The sequence below is a fragment of the Rhynchophorus ferrugineus genome, unplaced genomic scaffold, assembly GCF_030347505.1.
Source record: "Rhynchophorus ferrugineus isolate W39M unplaced genomic scaffold, kcgeb_rfMv2 rfM3, whole genome shotgun sequence".
Taxonomy (NCBI): domain Eukaryota; kingdom Metazoa; phylum Arthropoda; class Insecta; order Coleoptera; family Curculionidae; genus Rhynchophorus; species Rhynchophorus ferrugineus.
The window spans coordinates 69968104-69987516 of NW_027472582.1; the positions used below are offsets into that span (position 1 = coordinate 69968104).

A 19413-nucleotide genomic window follows, 5' to 3' on the forward strand; every position below is an offset into this window, starting at 1 on the left:
TATCAAATATAATTTATTTTACCATTACAGTACATCTAAAAACTACAGTTAATTATACAGCCACAATAGTTTATAGGTTAGAGTTATAACGTCTTATCATTAATGCTTTCAAGAATTTTGCATACGTCTGACAACCAGACGACTTTGACAGACTCATTCGTTTACATGTTCGAACTAATTAGACAGCATTGTGTCTCTTTTTAACTATAATAAAATGAGAAGGAAAATATTGTCTGATTCTAAAATGAATTTACAAATTGCGGCAGGGAAAACATTAAACATCTTGATGACGTATACACAAAAAGCTTTGAATAGACTAAACATTTGAAAGCATCCAAATATGAAAAAAAAATGCATAAACGAAGATATAAGCCTGTTATTATTGCGATAATAGAAAGCAATTATCTTAACTATCATATTAAAGAAATAAATGATATGATCTATATAACATTAATTGTGAAATGTTCTAATTTGCTACTTATTAATATGACCACATTAAGCAATGTAAAACTAGAGTAATAACAATAGATTTATTTTTAAACTTTTATAACAAGAGTTTTAGATGGTGAATTAGCATATCTGCTAATTTAATATAGAGTAAATTACGCACTATTTTAAGAAATCTGGAAAAATTACAATATCCCGTAAGTTATACAAACCACATTTGATATCGTGAACTTTTAATTTTGACCCTAATTGCTTCTTCAAGTTACCGAAGCTTTGACCAGGGGATAATTACAAAATCTTTGATTACAACTCTACCACTGTCAAAACTTTTGAATATACACTAAAAGGATATGAAAACACATATATAAATTGATGTTTTTATATTTCTTTTAAAGCTTTAAACTACAACAGCTGGTAAAGCGGAATAAGCAGCGGTGTAACCTGCGGAATAAACAGCAGGAGCTGCTACATAGCTACTGTAGGCTAATGGAGCACTGTAAGCTAAGGGTACAGCTGCAGGTGCGGCTACTAATGGAGCGGAATAAGCTACTGCAGCTAAACTGGGTTTGGCTTCAGCTTTGGGTTTAGCTTCAGGTTGAGGGACAGCGAAAGCAACAGCCAAAAGGGCAGCGAAGACAATCTATAATAATATTTTGTTTATAATTGTGCAACCAATAGATAAAATATCACTTACGTATTTGAACATGTTGATATAGTTGTTACTTAGTTCGGTTAGATGAAACTAATGATGAGCTTAACGATCAAACCCCAATTTATATACATACCATAACCTTCCTCGGGTTTATAACGAATGCGCGAAGAATAACACGTCCTGAATTTTAATCAAATATTCAGTTATATTTTAAAGACATAGCTGATTTACAATTATTGAATTTGTGTACCTTCAGATGTATATTATTTAAGTTCTGAAGTTGATACAATGTTCCAAGAATATATCAAAATTTAATGAATATACATCACTATTAAATAATTCTGTCCCTTACTAATACAAAATCCTTATTCTTGTAATAATTTTATGGCAAGTATTTAAAGAATACATAAAAGCATAATAAGAATAACACAACTAAATGAAGAATACAAAAGTATTTACAAGTTGGCACAATATATTCACAATACCGCTGTTTAAAAATATTCAATTAAAATTCAAGACCCATTACTCTTGAGCAATTAATTATAAATCAAAAACTGAACGAAGGCTGTAGCTTTTATATAAATTGGCCTTTAATCACAATACTCAACATTAGTTTCAACTTGTTGAATCAAATAACAACTACACCAACATGTTCAAATACGTAAGTAATCATAATTTATTCCTTTGTTAAATAATATAAACAAAATATTATTATAGATTGTCTTCACTGCCCTTTTGGCCGTCGCTATCGCTGCCCCTCAACCAGAAGCAAAACCCAAAGCTGAAGCCAAGCCTAGTTTAGCTGCGGTCGCTTATTCTGCTCCACTTGTAGCCGCCCCAGCTGCTGTCCCTGTTGCTTACAGTGCTCCATTAGCTTACAGCAGCTACGTAGCTGCCCCTGCTGTTTATACTGCAGGTTATACTGCCGCTTATTCCGCACTCCCTGCAGTTGTAGTTTAAACAAAATGAAATAAATGAAGCCGTGTCAAAATTTTATTATCATTTTACTTATACCATTTCCTATAATACATATACAATTTTGTTTTAATTATTGACCTATTGACGACGTTAGTAAAACATAACGTTCGTAATAAATAGATCATATACGTCATATAATTAACTTGGACATGAATCAATATAATTCCCTGTAAACATTAGCCTATTTATATCTGTATAAAAACGCTATTCTTGATTTAAAATGTCAATTTACGATTCAATTTCTCGTCATGTGTAGAATGTTTTAATTGTTTACATCAACATGAGAAAATCTGAAGTTGAGGGTGATTGAATAATCTCAAATATTTATATGATACCGACATTAGCTTAAGTATATGTCTTGAATAATTTCAATGCTTCAAGAACTGTGGCTGCTAAAAGCATTCACAAATTAAAATAGATGGACCTTAAATATATTTTATGTAAAATCTGAGCTATATAAAAAATGAGTATCGTAAAAATATCACCATCATTATCACCATTGTATCAGATTTTATTACAACTAATAAACTAATAACTAATAAATAGTTCTGATAAACTACTAAATAAAATAATTACTATTAATGGATAACTTTACGACAAAATGTAAAGAAATTCACACAAAACATAAAACAAGAATACAAAACTATTTAAGAGGTCGCCACAATGTCTTCAAAATACCTCTGTTAAAAGTATTTCATCAAAATTCAAGACGTGCTAGTTTTGACTCATTAATTATAAACCGAAAACTGAATGAATTAAATAAATAAACACAGAAATACATCAAATATTACATTTTTATTAGGTTCGCGGCTAGTAAGCAAAAAAAGTTAGTTAAACTACATATTTATATAGGAACATCTTAAGTTCTTTACATCAAATTTAAATTAAAGTAAAAAACGGACATACAAATAATACAATTACAAATATAATTAATATTCTTTACAAAATTTATTATATGCATCTCACTACACAACACTACACAAGATCAGATGGTTTGATTCTTTTGAGTCTGCGTCCTGTTCTGGTGGTATACAAAAGCTGCAATATTTCAATATTCTCATGAGAATCTCCATTCTGCTTCTTTCCTCATGCCTTCTTGTAATTCTCTTGTTTTCTTGACTAACTGTGGGTATCTGAAGGTCTAGATGTAGGTAATCAGTCCTATAGTATTTGGGTGCGCCCACAATACCTCTCAGGACTTTGTTCTGAAAAATTTGTATTTTATTTATGTTACTCTTTGTTTGCAGAACATCCCCATAATTTAACTCCGTATGTCCATATAGATTTCAGTATATGCTTATATAATAGCAATTTATTATGTACTGATAATTGTGATTTTCTTCCAATTAGCCAGTATATTTTCCTATATTTCAATTCCAGTTCTTTTCTTTTCTTCTTTATATGTTCCTTCCAGCGAAGTTTTGTTTGCATCCAGATTCATTCCGAGGTATTTAGCGTTGTTGCTATATGGAATAATAGTATTATTTAATGTTACTGGTGCTTGTACGGTCTGATTGTAGGTGAAGTGCACATGCACTGATTTACTTTCGTTAATCTTTATTTTCCGAGCTTGTGTCCAATTATATATATTGTCACCTGCTTGTTGTAATTTTCGTGAGGCTTCTTCACTATTGTCTCCTACAGCTATAATCGCAGTAACATCAGCAAATGTAGTCATCGTAATATTCTCCATTTGTGGTATATCACAAGTGTAAAATAGATAAAGCATTGGTCCCAGTACATTTCCTTGTGGTACACCTGCTTTAGCTTCTTTTATTGTGGAGTAAGCTTCTTCTTGTTTGACTCTAAACATTCTGGTTGTAATGTACGATTTTAATAGTTTGGTGTGTTGTTTTGGTAACATTTTTTGTAGTTTATGAACAAGGCCTTCGTGCTAAACCTTATCAAAGACTAGCTGAGCATACTTTTTTACTTGTGTAGGCTTTTTTAATAACATTTGTTATTCTGTGGACCTAGTCAATTGTTGAATGCTTGTTAATAAACATAAACTGCTGTGTTTTTCTCTCTATAAATCCTAAAGGAATCAGTATGGCGCAACATGAAATAAACAATATTGTCAAGAAGGTCCTTTAACATAGATTGTTTTCCATCGACAGTAATATTATTGTTGTCAGTAAGTGAACCAACATATTACTCACTCGATGACTAAAAAATGCATGTTATAAAGAAAATGGAACTATTCAATACCCGAATATTTCAGCTGCTATTTTAGTTAATCAACTTCTCGTTCAATATTTCAAACTAAAATCATTCGCATCGCATAATGATATGATATGAATTGACCAAGATGGAACCTCTGCGATAAAGATTACATTCTGATGTTTTCCAGTACAGTAAACACATTTTTGCGAACAGTGTCAATGCTCATGGAAAAAAACACTTTTTTCAAGTTTTTTTTTTCGAATAAGATCGTAAAATCATAACGACTTTGCAAGGTAAATCAATAAAAATTAAGCAATCAATCAATCATTGTCATATGTAATAAATACGCTATTAAATTAAAAAAAACAAATCGCATTTCAATAAATTAATACGTCCGATTACAATATGAGTGAGAAAATGCCGTGACTAAATTAACGTCTTTATATTTGTTTGCAGGTTAATACATCACCAATGAGTTGATGCAACCAATGGTATCAATGAACTTTGGATTAGATTAATTTAGACAATAATGAAGTTGCTGAATAATGAATACAAAAAATAGTCAAGTGATAGCACCCACTTCTATATTTACGAACTTTCTATCGTAAAAATAAAAGCAAAATCATCATTAATATGTATGTTTTACGTACACAAACTGAATACGGTAATAAAAACTATGTCTTGAATTACTAATTTTCGTAAGTCATAAAATTCGTCATAGTAGAAATACTTTTTTTAACTAAATGGTAAATTTTGTTTGATGTCTTTAACCAAACTGCCTGATAATAGTTTTTAATTTTATTCTTTATTAAATATATCGAATTTTGCAAGTGTTTTTGTAGGAAGTACTATTGAATTTTAATAGAAGTCATGCTCTAACTAAAGAACAGACCGAACGTAGAACAATGTTCGACAAAAAACTGGAAGAAATATCTAGTGAAGAATGGTATGACTTCACTATTTTAAGATTGGGTAAGACAAATCATTTTATCAGATTTATCAACTGTAAGCAAACAAGACTAAAAGTATAATTTAAAAATGTTTTTTAAAATAAATGGAAAAATTAAACCACGTTTTGCGTACTAAAATCGAAAACAGATATTAAATATCATGTTTTTAGTAAAAAAAAGCAGTAAAATTTAAATACAAGTTGTCATAAAAAGTGTTAGGATTATAAAAGAAACCCAAAATAGTGTAGTAATGGCATTCCTTGGAACTACTTATACGATACGCTGATATCTTTCTAAGTTTTATGAACCTATAAGTATTCTAGCCTCAACTATGTACAATATAATATTTAGATTATATGATGTATTGAGATAATACTTTTCAAAAATATATACTCCTATGTACACGAACAATCAAATAACAGTAAAAATTGTAATAAAAATGTTAAAGGCTAGATGTCCTCTTCAGCGATTAAACAGACATGTCCTTGACAATATGTCTTCAGAATATTTAATTTATAGTACACTGTACTTGCCCCATTAATTAATACAAATTTAGAGGTTGAAGTTATTGTATATATGGCTTTCGCGTTAAAATAGTAGACATTAGTTTCATTTTATCGAACTAAACAGTATCAAACATGTTCAAATACGTAAGTCGTTATAAAATGACTGTTTGTCGTGACTATAACTATATTTAATTCACAGGTCGTATTCGCCGCCCTTTTGGCTGTTGCTTTCGCTGCTCCTCAACCAGAAGCAAAACCCAAAGCTGAAGCCAAGCCAGGTCTTGCCGCAGTAGCTTACTCTGCTCCATTGGTAGCCGCCCCAGCTGCAGTGCCAGTAGCTTACGGTGCCCCCTTAGCTTACAGTAGCTATGTAGCTGCTCCAGCTGTTTATACTTCAAGTTACTATTCGGCTTTACCAGCTGTTTTAGTTTAAATATTTGAAATAAATATTAAAAAACTGATTTAAGACTATAGTTATATTATCCCTTGATAGTTAATCGGCATCTGAGAGAATGACGAAGCTAATTTCTAATGTAAAATTTTACGAAAAATTAAAAATTAAGAAAGATAAACTCATTTTGAAACAACTGTGACAGCCTTATATTCATATTATCGACATTCACTCGTCAATCACAGTTCAGTGAATATCATATAATATCATAAGACTTATCAGCTACAGCAGCTTTAAGTTAAAAAAATAGTACAAAATCTTATAAATTACGGCTGAATTTTATTTATCCTTTTTTGATGATAAGTAAAAAAATTAAAGAAATAATGAATAATAATAAATTATAAATGAACGCACGTGAATGATTTTTTTAAATTACTTTAATTTAATAGTAGTTCCACAATCTGAGAGGACCCATAGGGCAATAAGAATTTGTTATGTTTACATTACATATACGTGGCATGTAGAAAATCACTTCATTAAAAGATCTCCTGTATAAAATACTATTTTAATTAATTAGCTTAACTTATTATAGCTTATTCTAATGTCCTTATATGTCCAGTAACCAGACCGGATGGTGTTAGACGTTTTAGTCTACTCTCTTTCGAAGTACTTCACACAAAATTTATATTGAAAATAAATTAAACTTATTTATTATTGTTATCGCAGTTAAATATTAGTTCAATTACCGACTCAGAAAGTCACTTCAGAAATTAAATTAAACAATTAAAAAACACGTTAAAACAAATGTATTATCAATAAAGTTAAGTGTATAAATAAATGTATAATATATTATGTATCCTGGAAGTGTTACTCTGAAGATAAAGAGATAATAGATAAATAAAAAAACAGTATTTTATCTCAAAATTATTAATATATTTGTTATCACAGTAGTATGTATCAAATATATTAAATACTAACCGAAATAATGAAAAAATGTAAACGTGTAAAATCAGAATGTCGGCTTGTCTCATAGTTGAGCAAAAATACGTTTTCTGAATACCAAATCTCAAATCATAGCGATTATATTTTTGACACATTGACCATCGTGTGCAACGTTGAAGGCTATTACTTTTATATAAATAAGTTCCTCGAAGACCCGCAGTGCATTAGTTTCATTTTATCGAACTAAACAGTATCAGTCAACATGTTCAAATACGTAAGTGATCAAAAATTGACTATTATGTTGTGATTATAACAAAATTTAATTAACAGGTCGTATTCGCTGCCCTCTTGGCTGTTGCTTTCGCCGCTCCTCAACCTGAAGCCAAACCCAAAGCTGAAGCCAAGCCTAGTTTGGCTGCAGTAGCTTACTCTGCCCCATTGGTAGCCACTCCAGCTGCAGTACCAGCAGCCTACAGTTCCCCGTTAGCTTATAGCAGCTATGTAGCTGCTCCCGCTGTTTACGCTGCAGGATACACTGCCGCCTATTCATTACCAGCAGTAGTTGTTTAATTTAATGAAATAAATATATAAATAACAAACAACGGGAACATTTTATTTTCTTTGCCAATGACTTTTTACAATGACAACTTTAAATAGGACCATAGTTAGCAGCCGTCAATAAATCAAACCACTATTTGGTTCTTGTTGTGATAAAACAGTAACTCTTAATCTACTCCCGTGTAAACTCAGTAAACATAAGAACACAAGAAAACTTTTAATGCTGTTTTCAATTGCAGAATATTGAAATAGACCTGCAACGTCAGAAATCATACAATATTGGTTCCCAGAGATGATTCACCTGATTGGAACGTTAGACTGAACCACCAAGAAAGAATATTTATTGAAGCAGACCTAGTGGTTTTGCATCATGCCAAGGCTCATCCGTAAAAACCTGTATAGAAACGTTTAAATTGAATTTGTGCCACATCTGCTGTATTCTCCAAACCTTATTTCCCCTGACCACAATTTATTTCGATTAGTACATATCACGTTAGATGAAAAGCAGAGTAGATAAGACTTACAGTCAAGCAACTTAGTCGGTTAGTCGGAAGATACTCTCAACTAGACCTGAAATCAAAGATTTATCAGTCAAACATAAAGCCAATTTGGACTTATGGATTGCAAATATGGGGTTGCACTAAAATATCAAACAAACCAACTGTAAAACGCAGCTTGAACAAAGCACGATTAATCAACTGCACGATGACCTCGGAATCAAATGGATACACGAAGTGATCCAAGATTCGCCTTAAAACATGAATTAAGGTTGCTAAATTGCAGCAACTTGGAATCAATACAAGCTACTACTACTAAAATATTGAAGGAAACCAAACTACACGAACTTGTATAGTGTATTCGTAACTTTAGTTAAAGGGTTTAGTTTTATTTTAATTTGGGAAATACATACTGATGTATTATATTAATCCCGCACTCGCCTTGAAGTATTAATACAATCACAACAGAAGAGTAGTAATAAATTAATTTGTAAATTAAAATTCTACTAAGCATATCTAACGTAAGATGTAAAAGTGATCACTCAGCATTAGAAAATTCATCACAAATTTATGATTAGTTTTAAAAATTAAGCACTGTAAAGGAAATCACAACATTGAATTGCGTATTTGGGAAAATATTTGATAAATAAATTCAAATAAAAATTAAAATAAATTCAAGCAGAATACAAACTAATAAAATAATAATTTGTTTAATAAAATGGAAATATTAAAATAAAAATATAATATTTTGTAATGGTTATACATCTGAGAAACAATATTAATATATCCTAGTAAGTATACACTGGCAGACTTATAAATTGAAGGATTATAATCAGAACGATTGTTATGTAATCAAGTTCTTTCAATACATTCTATGAATATTAAATTTCTACTCAAACCAATTATATATTTGACCTGTTAATTATTCAAGAGCAGCGTTGGAGGTTAGTAGTTTTATATAAATAGGTTTCTCGAATAAGCGTAACGCATTAGTTTCATTCTATTAAACTAAACAAAACCAATCAACATGTTCAAATACGTAAGTAGTAGCAAGTAGTTTTATGACATTTTTATAACTATATTTAATTCACAGGTCGTATTCGCTGCCCTTTTGGCTGTAGCTTTCGCTGCTCCTCGACCTGAAGCAAAACCCAAAGCTGAAGCCAAGCCAAGCCTTGCCGCCGTAGCTTACTCTGCTCCATTGGTAGCCGCTCCAGCTGCAGTGCCATTAGCTTACAGTGCCCCATTAGCTTACAGCAGCTACGTAGCTGCCCCAGCTGTTTATAGCGCAGGTTACACTGCTGCCTATTCAGCTTTACCAGCCGTTGTTGTTTAAAATTGAAATAAATATATAAATAACAATTTACAAACGAATTTGATTTATAAAAATGTTAAACAACGCTAGTTACAATTTTTTCTGATTCGAACAAACGAGGAAACCTTCTCTCAGGTGAACCTTTTATCTTTAGATGCAATCAATGAACGGACTTATTTTTTTCAATCTTCATAAAATGTGGATTTCTACAACAGAGTTTACAAGGATACAACTCCGCTAATACCACCTTAGCTACAAAACTAATAATTCACACTGTCCCATTAACTTTATATCAAAATAATAAAATCAAAATATGAAACGAAAACAAACGATTCAGTACAAAATCCGAAATAGTAGTTGTCGAAATGCAAATTATTGTTATCTACTATATAATCAAATATACTAAAATAGATGTTTTAAAACAACTATTTTATGAAAAATAGACTGTCTGAAGGAGCAACAGAATGCTGTATTACCTATGATATATTTTGTAAAACGTTAGGAATCATTGTTAACATTTAAAATTATGTAATGAAGTAATAAGAAAACGTAACAAATAATATTTAATTAAATCATAAATATTACAACTTACAAGTATTTATTTATTATTCTATTATGGCTAATACAAAACAAAATAATCAAAGACTATGCATACAAAATAAAAATATTGTGAAATTAAAATTTTGCCACATAACGTTATTTCAATATTGTTAAATGATGAATTATTAATTTAACATTAGACATAATTCACGAAAACATATATAGTCAATTCAAAATAGCAGTGACACGAATTTCAATATATGTCTGTCTAAAGTTGTAAATTAATTTTACAATCAGACAATATCATTCATGTCATTTTATTCTATTTCAAAAGAGATAGAATGCTATTAGAGAAGTTCGAACATGTAACGGAATGAGCCTGCAAAACTTGTCCGTTTGCAAAACGTCTGAAAATTCTTCAAAATATTATAATTACGGGTTATAAACCGACAAACGTTGTTTTAAGGCTTTGTTTTAATAAATTTGAAATCTCGGCGGTTTTTATTGAAAATATTTTTTGTGCCTTGCAGCTGCACTGTATATTAGTACGGACACGGTCACTAAAATATCTCAAAAAATCAAAAACAATATAACCTTAAATTCGCCAAAAAGAAACTGTGTTTATGCGAAACAGGTGACGAATCAAGTTCAATCTTGGTGTTTCAGAGATCAAATATACGAAATGTATAAAACAGTAAGTAGTTTTTTCAATCGAATAATTTAATACAATTATTTCAGAGAAAATTGTTAGCCTGGGAAGTATCCACAAAGATCCAAAAGATATACAGCTATTTGAGAGATGTAGAACATCCTTGGATAATATAGGATTTAAGTGGTGTAAAGATAACCCACGAAAGGGTTTAATGGAACTTCCAGAGATTGCTTTTAAAATAATACAATTTTTAAAAACATATGACAAAATCAATCAGAAGAATTATATCAATTTATATATTTAAAAGAGACATGAATATTTTAGAATGGTACATTGGGTTGCTCATGACAATATGATAATAGATATAGTGTAAAGACAACAAAGGTTCATGGAAAAAGGTAAACGTTGGAATAACTATCGATTAGGTTTTGTTAGTCATAACATAATGCATCAATACAATATGCAAAGTCTGGATTTATGGAAAGAGGCACTGTCGAAAATAACACCTTCGATTTGTATGAGCTCGATCAGATACATTGAAGAAGAAATTGACAAATGGTAGGATTTTGAGCAAGTTCTTAATATATTGGAAATAAACAGCTTGGTTAGTATTTCTGAAAGTGACTGTGATTGAATAAAACTTTATGAATGTTGGTTTTCGATTCAATGCTGACGATTACCAAGACTGGGTGATGAAAAAGGAAACAACTAAAGGTCAGTATACAATTAATATACTTTAATTGTAGGAAATTGTATTATATGTATGAAAGCTTTATGAGCATGTAAGTTATTGTTCAGAATATACATGAACGTTTGGTTAAAATGTATGAGGAGAGAAATAATACTAACTGTTTTGCAGATATGGCAAATACATTAAGGAGAATGCAGTCATTAAATGTAGTTTTATCAAGAAAGATGAATACAGATAGTAACAGGACAAACTAAAGAGAAATATAGTAATATCATAACGACTTTACAAGGATACATTGCATCGAAAGCATCTGATGAAAGTAAAATACATTACTCAGATATACAATTATTAATTAAGTGCATAAGGCCTTCGGGGGATACCACTACATACAAAAACGTATCTAGAACCCTAAAGATACTAGTGTGGAAAAAAGCAAAATTTATCACTACATAGTATAAAACAAAGTCGCTTTTTCTGTCCCTATATCCCTATGTGCGCTTAAATCTTTAAAACTACGCAACGGATTTTGATGCGGTTTTTTTCAATAGATAGAGTGATTCAAGAGGAAGGTTTTTATGTATAATACATGCATAATATACTAAAGCAACATTGCTAATTTTAGAGGTTTCTAATGTGATGTCGTAAATTAACCTATTTTTTTAGGCTTATTTAGCAATTAGCAAAAACGCTGCCTAATATTAGGGTTTCGTCATCATCACGTGAGAACAGGCTATTTCCAGAGATGCTGCTAAAAGTTGGCAATGGAGAATTAACACAAAGTGAGGGAAGGATTAACCTTGAAAACCTTTGTGTTTTGATAGACAACATCCAAGAGTTAGTCAACAAAGTCTATCCTGACATTGATGACATAAGTTACAAGACAATATCTTGGTTTAAAGAAAGAGCGATTCTGTCACCAACTAATGAACAAGTAGGTAAGGTAAATAACTTGATTATTTCAAAGATTGATGCGCCGACGAAATATATTACTCGGTGGATACTGTTCTCGATTTGGAAGAAGCTGTTCATTTTCCTACAGTTTCTAAACTCTTTGAACCCGTCTGGACTCCCTCCTCACAAAATGGTGTTGAAAGTAGGTTGTCCTGTTATTTTATTAAGAAACCTGAATCCACCTAAACTTTGCAATGGCACGCGTTTGCTGATAAAATCACTGAAAACTTTCATAATAGAGTGCACAATACTCACAGGATGTGGTACCGGAGAAGATGTATTGATTCCCCGAATCCCTCTGATACCATCGGATTTACCCTTCCAATTTAAACGTTTACAGTTTCAGGTTACAGTTTACAGTTTACAACATGTTCAAATACGTAAGTGCTGATAAAAGGACTGTTTTGTCGTGGTTATAAGTATATTTAATTCGCAGGTCGTATTCGCTGCCCTTTTGGCTGTTGCTTTCGCTGCTCCCGAACCAGCAGCAAAACCTAAAGCTGAAGCCAAGCCAGGCCTCGCAGCAGTAGCTTACTCCGCTCCATTAGTAGCCGCACCTGCAGCAGTACCCTTAGCTTACAGCGCTCCATTAGCTTATAGCAGTTACGTAGCTGCTCCAGCTGTTTACACAACAGGTTACACTGCCGCATATTCCGCTTTACCAGCAGTTGTTGTTTAAAAGTGTTGTTGAAATAAACGTGTAAAATTAATTATAACATAATTTATTTTACCCCCTACTAACAGGTCAATTGAAAAGGTCCCGGCCTGGCGCTACTAGAATTAGATCCATATGTTTTTTAGTTAGCCCTAACCATCAAAAGATGCGTGTACAAATGTGACAGCTCATTAGTTTGTGAGTTAGAACATTTTGAGTGAAGCAACGTTTGTAATTGTGAAAAAAATGGATAAAAAGGAATTTCGCGTGTTGATAAAATATCGCTTTTTGAAGGGAAAAAATACATTTGAAGCAAAAACTTGGCTTGATGCCGGGTTTCCCGATACTGCCCCAGGAAAATCAACCATCAAGGATTGGCATGCCAAGTTTAGACGTGGTGAAATGAGCACTGAAGACGGTGAACGCGCAAAACTAGTTTGTTACCGACGAAAACATTCAAATCCACCAAATGATTTTGAATCACCGTAAATTGAAACTGAATGAAATAGCAAACATTCTAAAGATATCAACTGAACGTGTACATCACATCATTCACGAATATTTGGGTATGAGTAAGCTCTATGCAAAGTGAGTGCCGCGCGAGCTCACTTTTGACCAAAAACAACGACGAGTTGATGATTCGGAGCAGTGTTTGAAGCTGATCAAATGTAATAAACCCGAGTTTTTGCGCCTATATGTGACAATGGATGAAACATAGCTCCATCATTTCACTCCAAAGCCCAATCGACAATCATCCGAGTGGACTACACACGATGCACCCGCTCCAAAGCGTGGGAAAACGCAACAGTTGGCTGACAAGGTTATGGCGTCTGTATTTTGGGATGTGCATGGAATAATTTTTATTGACTACCTTGAAAAGAGAAAGACCAACAACAGCGACTATTACATAACGTTATTGGACCCTTTGAAGGACGAAATCGCCGAAAAACGGCCGCATTTCAAGAAAAAGAAAGTGCTGCTTCACCAAGACAATGTACCGTGTCACAAGTCAGTAAAAACGATGGTAAAAATCCATGAACTGGGCTTCGAATCGCTTCCTCATCCATCGTATTTTCCAGATCTGACTCCCAGCGACTATTTCCTGTTCTCAGATCTCAAAAGAATGCTCGTTGGGAAAAAATGTTCGTCAAATGAAGAGGTGATCAACGAAACTGACGCCTATTTTGAAGCAAAAGACAAATCGTACTACAAAAATGGTATCGAAAAGTTAGAGGGTCGCTATAACCAGTGTTGATCACCCTTGAAGGGAATTACGTTGAATAAAAAAACTAATTTTGCAAAAAAGTGTGTTTTACTATGGTAGGCCGGGGACTTTTCAATTGACCTGTTAATTTAAAGAATTTTTATACTTTAATGAAACAGGAAAATATGCCTTTTACTCAAAGTGTAATATAGCACATACTAGAAAATAAAAACATAACAAAAATAAAAATTTATCGAACTAACTTTTAGTTCGTTCAAATGAAGAGCGGCCAGTTTTGATGTTTAGCATGAACCTTCAACACAATAATGCGGCAATTAATTTTCTTTGCATTTTTGTAACCAAAGGTCCTATAACCAAAAATCACCATCATAAATATATACACATTTATAAAAACAAATTTTTAATGCACAAAAACGTGTCACTATAAGACATCTAATAGAACTATAATATAATAAATATCACTAATAGTTTTTACTGTGCGAACAATTTACTACAAATTGAATCATTTATTTTCAAACAGCAAATTCTTATGAATACAACCAGCACTAAAAAAATCCTATTAGTATTTTAGCTTTAAAAAAGATAAGAAAAATAAGAAAAATAAAAGAAAAGAAGTAATTTTTTTCAATATCTATTAAAAATCGTAAAAAATTTACAATTTTTGATATGATCAGATGACAATAATGAAATGTTGCAACTCCAGGGAACCTTATATCAATCTTCGAACAACCAATGATCATTATACCCAACACCATTTATAAACATACCAGATTTCACCAAAAAACATACTATCGATCAAGTACACAAAGCAACAGCGGTTGTTGAAAAGACAATTGAAGAAAAGAAATACTGCCCTGCAATATACCTGGATGTCTCACAAGCTTTTGACCGGGCATGGCATTCGAGATAAATGTACAAAATGAGCAAATTGCTATCGAGGAGTTACTGTCGACTGCTAGAATTATATATTTTCGAAAGAAAATGTAGAGTCTCGTGTGAAGGGACATACACAACAATTAAACCTATTTGAGCTAAAGTTCCTCAGGGTAGTGTATCTTGAAACCACTCCTGTATCTGCTCTAAACTGCTGATACTCCAATAACAAACGGAGTAGCAGTCAACAAGATCTAAAAATGGACTAGAGACTAAAGTAAGTTTGAAATTCAAACATCATACTAAACAAAAAACAGATTAAATTAAAGCACAAGCAATTGTAGTGATTAGTCGGAAGATACCTTCAACTGGATCAAAAATCAAAGAGATGGAGAGATCAAAGATGAGAATTATGGGGCACAAACGGGGTTGCAGTAAATCCTCAAACCAACTAGTAATCCAACGCAGCCAAAACAAAATTTCAAGAACATATTGAAATAACAATAAAGTTCTGAAGATGGCAAAAAGCACTATCAGTCTTCTGAGGTGTCATCGTTTCTTAAAAGGTTATGGAGAATGATATAGTTTAGTACGTTTAGTTAATCACACAATTTTATATGCAAAGATTATCGGTAATGTCAATATAAAAGCGAATAGACCCACGATATTGAAAACTGAAGAACTAAAATCAAAATGTAAGGCTCCCAGATGATTGACTAATCGCTTGGTTTAAATACGTTTTGTGAATATAAAATTCCGACTCATATAGATTATAAATTTAACACAATAATTATACGTGTGTTGTTTCGAAGGTTACTGTTTTTATATAAATAGGTGTATCCAAGAAATGTAAAGCATTAGTTTCATTTTATCGAACTAAAGATTAACAATCAATATGTTCAAATACGTAAGCATTCATAAAGTGACAGTTTTGTCGTGGTTATAATTATATTTAATTCGCAGGTCGTATTCGCTGCCATTTTGGCTGTAGCTTTCGCCGCTCCTCAACCTGAAGCCAAACCCAAAGCTGAAGCCAAGCCTGGTCTTGCCGCAGTAGCTTACTCTGCTCCACTAGTAGCCGCTCCTGCTGCAGTACCAGTAGCTTACAGTGCCCCATTAGCTTACAGTAGCTATGTAGCTGCCCCAGCTGTTTATAGTGCAAGTTACACTGCAGCTTACTCAGCCTTACCAGCTGTGGTTGTTTAAATGTCGAAAATAAAGAATGAAATATTAAAATATGATTGAATTTCATTTAAACTGCATTAGATTACCCTAAAATACTCCGAAAGTAATCTTCACAAACTTCAACTTTAAATCCATTAAATAAAAAATAATTTTGGGTATTGATTAAATATTGTTCTTTAAACCACCACATAAGTCCAAAACCTCATAAAATAGTTCTGACAAACATCCTTAGAAGGCAGTGTGAATCTATAAATTAGGGAGGTTATATTATCCATATAACCGACCATATTATATAACCACTACATAGTATAAAACAAAGTCGCCTTTTCTGTCCCTATATCCCTATGTGCGCTTAAATCTTTAAAACTATGCAACGGATTTTGATGCGGTTTTTTTCAATAGATAGAGTGATTCAAGAAGGTTTATATGTATAATACATGCATAATATACTAAGGCAACATTGCTAATTTTAGAGGTTTCTAACGTGATGTCGTAAATTAACCTATTTTTTTAGGCTTATTTAGCAATTAGCAAAAACGCTGCCTAACCCTTTCGAGTTAGATCAAATTAATGTACTACAGTATTGTACACCATAAAAAGGTCTACAAAAAAGTCCGCGATGGTATATGTTTATCTTTTAGGGGTAACCCACATTAACCATTTTTATTGTTTACTTTTTACGTGAGAAAATGGCTTATTTACGAAGCTATTTTAAGCAATACGGCATTAATCCTTATCGAATTAAGTACCTTAAATACAATGTGCAATTAATATAGATCAATATGGTTCCTTACAGCATGTAAATTAAACAAATATTTTCGGAAATATTACAAATTTAAAATTTGCGTTTAAAAATGTGTAATGTAATAAAAATTGTATGAATTTAGATATTCCAAAGATAGCAGGAAATCTTCATAGTAAGTATAGGGGAAGAGGAATTGTTTTACTCCAAATTTAATGCGTGCAGGCCAAGGGCAGTAATGAATGAACCAAAAATACTGGATCGATTTTAATCATGTTTTCATTGAGTGACATAGGCATATATATTTTATGCCCGTGCAAAGTCGGAGCGGGCCGCTATGTTTTTATATACAACGTTCATATTTTTTCTGTAGTGTATTTAATTTAGTATCAGCATTGCACCCGTGCGAAGCCGGGGCGGGTCGCTAGTAACGTATATATTCCAACTTCTAAAATTCCGTTTCCTTTTCAGAACGACAAAACTTATTAAACAACCTAGTATAACAATCTGCAAGTTAGTCAAATATCTTTTTGTTATCTGAAATGGTCGGTTAATGCATTAAAGTTAGTTTTCAATATAAAGTTACATATATAGGATTAAACATTTGTTTTAACTAACTTTGATGTATATCATGTCAAAATCGGCAAAACTATTCTACACGGGAAGTTTATAATTATACCTTATAAACAAAGAATCAATTATTATAACTGGCCTTGCCCATTTCCCATAAAAATACCGTTATTTTAAAACTAACTTATCATATTGATGTTTTAAAAAGGACTTTGATTTCCAGTAAAATGTCTCTCAATCTCAACAGACTTATTCCAAGCTTTCTCCAATGTAATGGTTATGCCACCAGTTTGGTTCTTCAGAAGGCCAATAATATATCTGTTTAAAACAGCTTTCGTAATTTCCTTCGAATGATAATCGTTTTTCACGAAACATTCTTGAGGTGTGAAAGGAATCGAAATGTAGGATGTTCAAATAACTCTTAATTTAATTCACTAATTTTAATGTTTTTGAGATTTTGAAGAGTTTCTTGAAGATAACTGTTGGTATCTGTGTTAACTGAATTTTTTTTCAAGAATTTTTACATCCAAATTGGAGGTAATCTAAGAAGAAGGCCTTAGCACTTTTTAGTAGGTTTCTAAACACTAAATTAACTCGATAACAGTAATAACTGCATATCAAGTGCCGCAAGTCTAATCTATTAATCAAGTCTACTAAAGAAACGACGTATAAAATCAATTCAAAGTTGCGATAGAATATAGAATAAAATCAGCACTGATTACTGTATCTTTAAAATCAGAAATTCCGACAGAAATTAATTTAATAACTAATAAAGCATTTTATGAACACTACTATTGTTGAATAACATCTCATGTTAACTATAACATCTAGGTTGACTTAACATATGATAAAATGCCTTCTAAGGTGCTTTATCACAAATATGTTATGAGGTTTTGGACTACCGCATCAGTTCAATTAATAATAATTAATTTTCTTGAACTATCGGGAACTATCCAATGCAGTTTAAATTAAATTCAATCATATTTTAATATTTCAATCTTTATTTTCAACATTTAAACAACCACAGCCGGTAAAGCAGAGTAGGCAGCAGTGTAACCTGCGCTATAAACAGCTGGAGCTGCTACATAGCTACTGTAGGCTAATGGGGCACTGTAAGCTACTGGTACTGCAGCTGGAGCGGCTACAAGAGGAGCTGAGTAAGCTACAGCAGCTAGACCTGGCTTGGCTTCAGCTTTGGGTTTCGCTTCAGGTTCGGGAGCGGCAAAAGCAACAGCCAAAAGGGCAGCGAATACAATCTATGAATTAATTTTAGTTATAACCAAAATATAACAGTCACTTTATCATTACTTACGTATTTGAACATGTTGATTGGTACTGTTTAGTTCGATAAAATGAAACTAATGCTTAACAGTTCTTCAAATAGCGTATTTATACGAATACGATAACCTTCAACGTTACGCCTATACATGTTAGGTCGAAATAGATCGAACGCTATTGGTTGAATCTTAATATTCAAAAAACGTATTTCTATTGACTGATTGGCTAATTATCCGATTTTTTCTGATTTTAACAGGTTGTCATTCAACAGCACACAGAGTCATATCATAAAACTGCATATGTATCAACAAAAAAACGTTAATGTATCGGAAATATTATATTAACAGAACGTATTTTTTATTTTTTTCTATTGAAAATTTGATTATTTTTTAATTTGAAGTGTTCTGCAGTGCTTTCAGAAGTTTTAGTTTGGTAACACTGAGATAAAATAAGTTATCTGGAGTAATTTTAAAATTTTTTAAAAAAATTTAAAAGTAGTTTTAGTAATTGAACTAAATCATCACGGGAGGTTGCTAAAAATTTAAACTAATATTTTAGATTCAAACATTGTTGAAGAAATGCATTATGGAAGAGGAAATAGAATCAAGTGATTTTGCAAAAACCGTGAAAATCTACCTTAAATGATTAGATG

At 32.0% G+C, this 19413-nt stretch overlaps 5 protein-coding genes and 3 long non-coding RNA genes across 8 annotated transcripts in view; 5 read left to right on the forward strand and 3 right to left on the reverse strand.

Moving 5' to 3' along the window:
- Positions 1-19413, reverse strand: part of Epg5 (ectopic P-granules autophagy protein 5) — a 71253-nt gene that overhangs the window by 36660 nt on the left and 15180 nt on the right. The window lies entirely within an intron of this gene.
- Positions 813-1296, reverse strand: LOC143193424 (uncharacterized). Its single transcript, XM_076399633.1, has 2 exons — positions 1142-1296; positions 813-1087 (listed from the first exon to the last, which is right to left on the reverse strand). Exons 1-2 carry the CDS (start codon positions 1151-1153, stop codon positions 845-847), a joined length of 255 nt encoding a protein of 84 aa, XP_076255748.1. The 5' UTR covers positions 1154-1296; the 3' UTR covers positions 813-844.
- LOC143193428 (uncharacterized) lies at positions 1679-2093 on the forward strand. The gene is made up of 2 exons (XR_013005013.1): positions 1679-1760; positions 1817-2093. It is a non-coding gene; the product is annotated as an uncharacterized LOC143193428 (long non-coding RNA).
- On the forward strand, positions 5687-6157 carry LOC143193436 (uncharacterized). The gene is made up of 2 exons (XR_013005018.1): positions 5687-5840; positions 5896-6157. It is a non-coding gene; the product is annotated as an uncharacterized LOC143193436 (long non-coding RNA).
- On the forward strand, positions 7174-7631 carry LOC143193435 (uncharacterized). Its single transcript, XR_013005017.1, has 2 exons — positions 7174-7303; positions 7360-7631. It is a non-coding gene; the product is annotated as an uncharacterized LOC143193435 (long non-coding RNA).
- Positions 9012-9458, forward strand: LOC143193429 (uncharacterized). The gene is made up of 2 exons (XM_076399637.1): positions 9012-9123; positions 9178-9458. Exons 1-2 carry the CDS (start codon positions 9112-9114, stop codon positions 9418-9420), a joined length of 255 nt encoding a protein of 84 aa, XP_076255752.1. The 5' UTR covers positions 9012-9111; the 3' UTR covers positions 9421-9458.
- On the forward strand, positions 12025-16224 carry LOC143192707 (uncharacterized). Its single transcript, XM_076398201.1, has 6 exons — positions 12025-12061; positions 12104-12222; positions 12322-12510; positions 12587-12613; positions 12670-12900; positions 15950-16224. The coding sequence occupies exons 1-6, from the start codon at positions 12025-12027 to the stop codon at positions 16190-16192; spliced, it is 846 nt and encodes a 281-aa protein (XP_076254316.1). The 3' UTR covers positions 16193-16224.
- On the reverse strand, positions 18465-18902 carry LOC143193426 (uncharacterized). The gene is made up of 2 exons (XM_076399635.1): positions 18796-18902; positions 18465-18739 (listed from the first exon to the last, which is right to left on the reverse strand). The coding sequence occupies exons 1-2, from the start codon at positions 18805-18807 to the stop codon at positions 18497-18499; spliced, it is 255 nt and encodes an 84-aa protein (XP_076255750.1). The 5' UTR covers positions 18808-18902; the 3' UTR covers positions 18465-18496.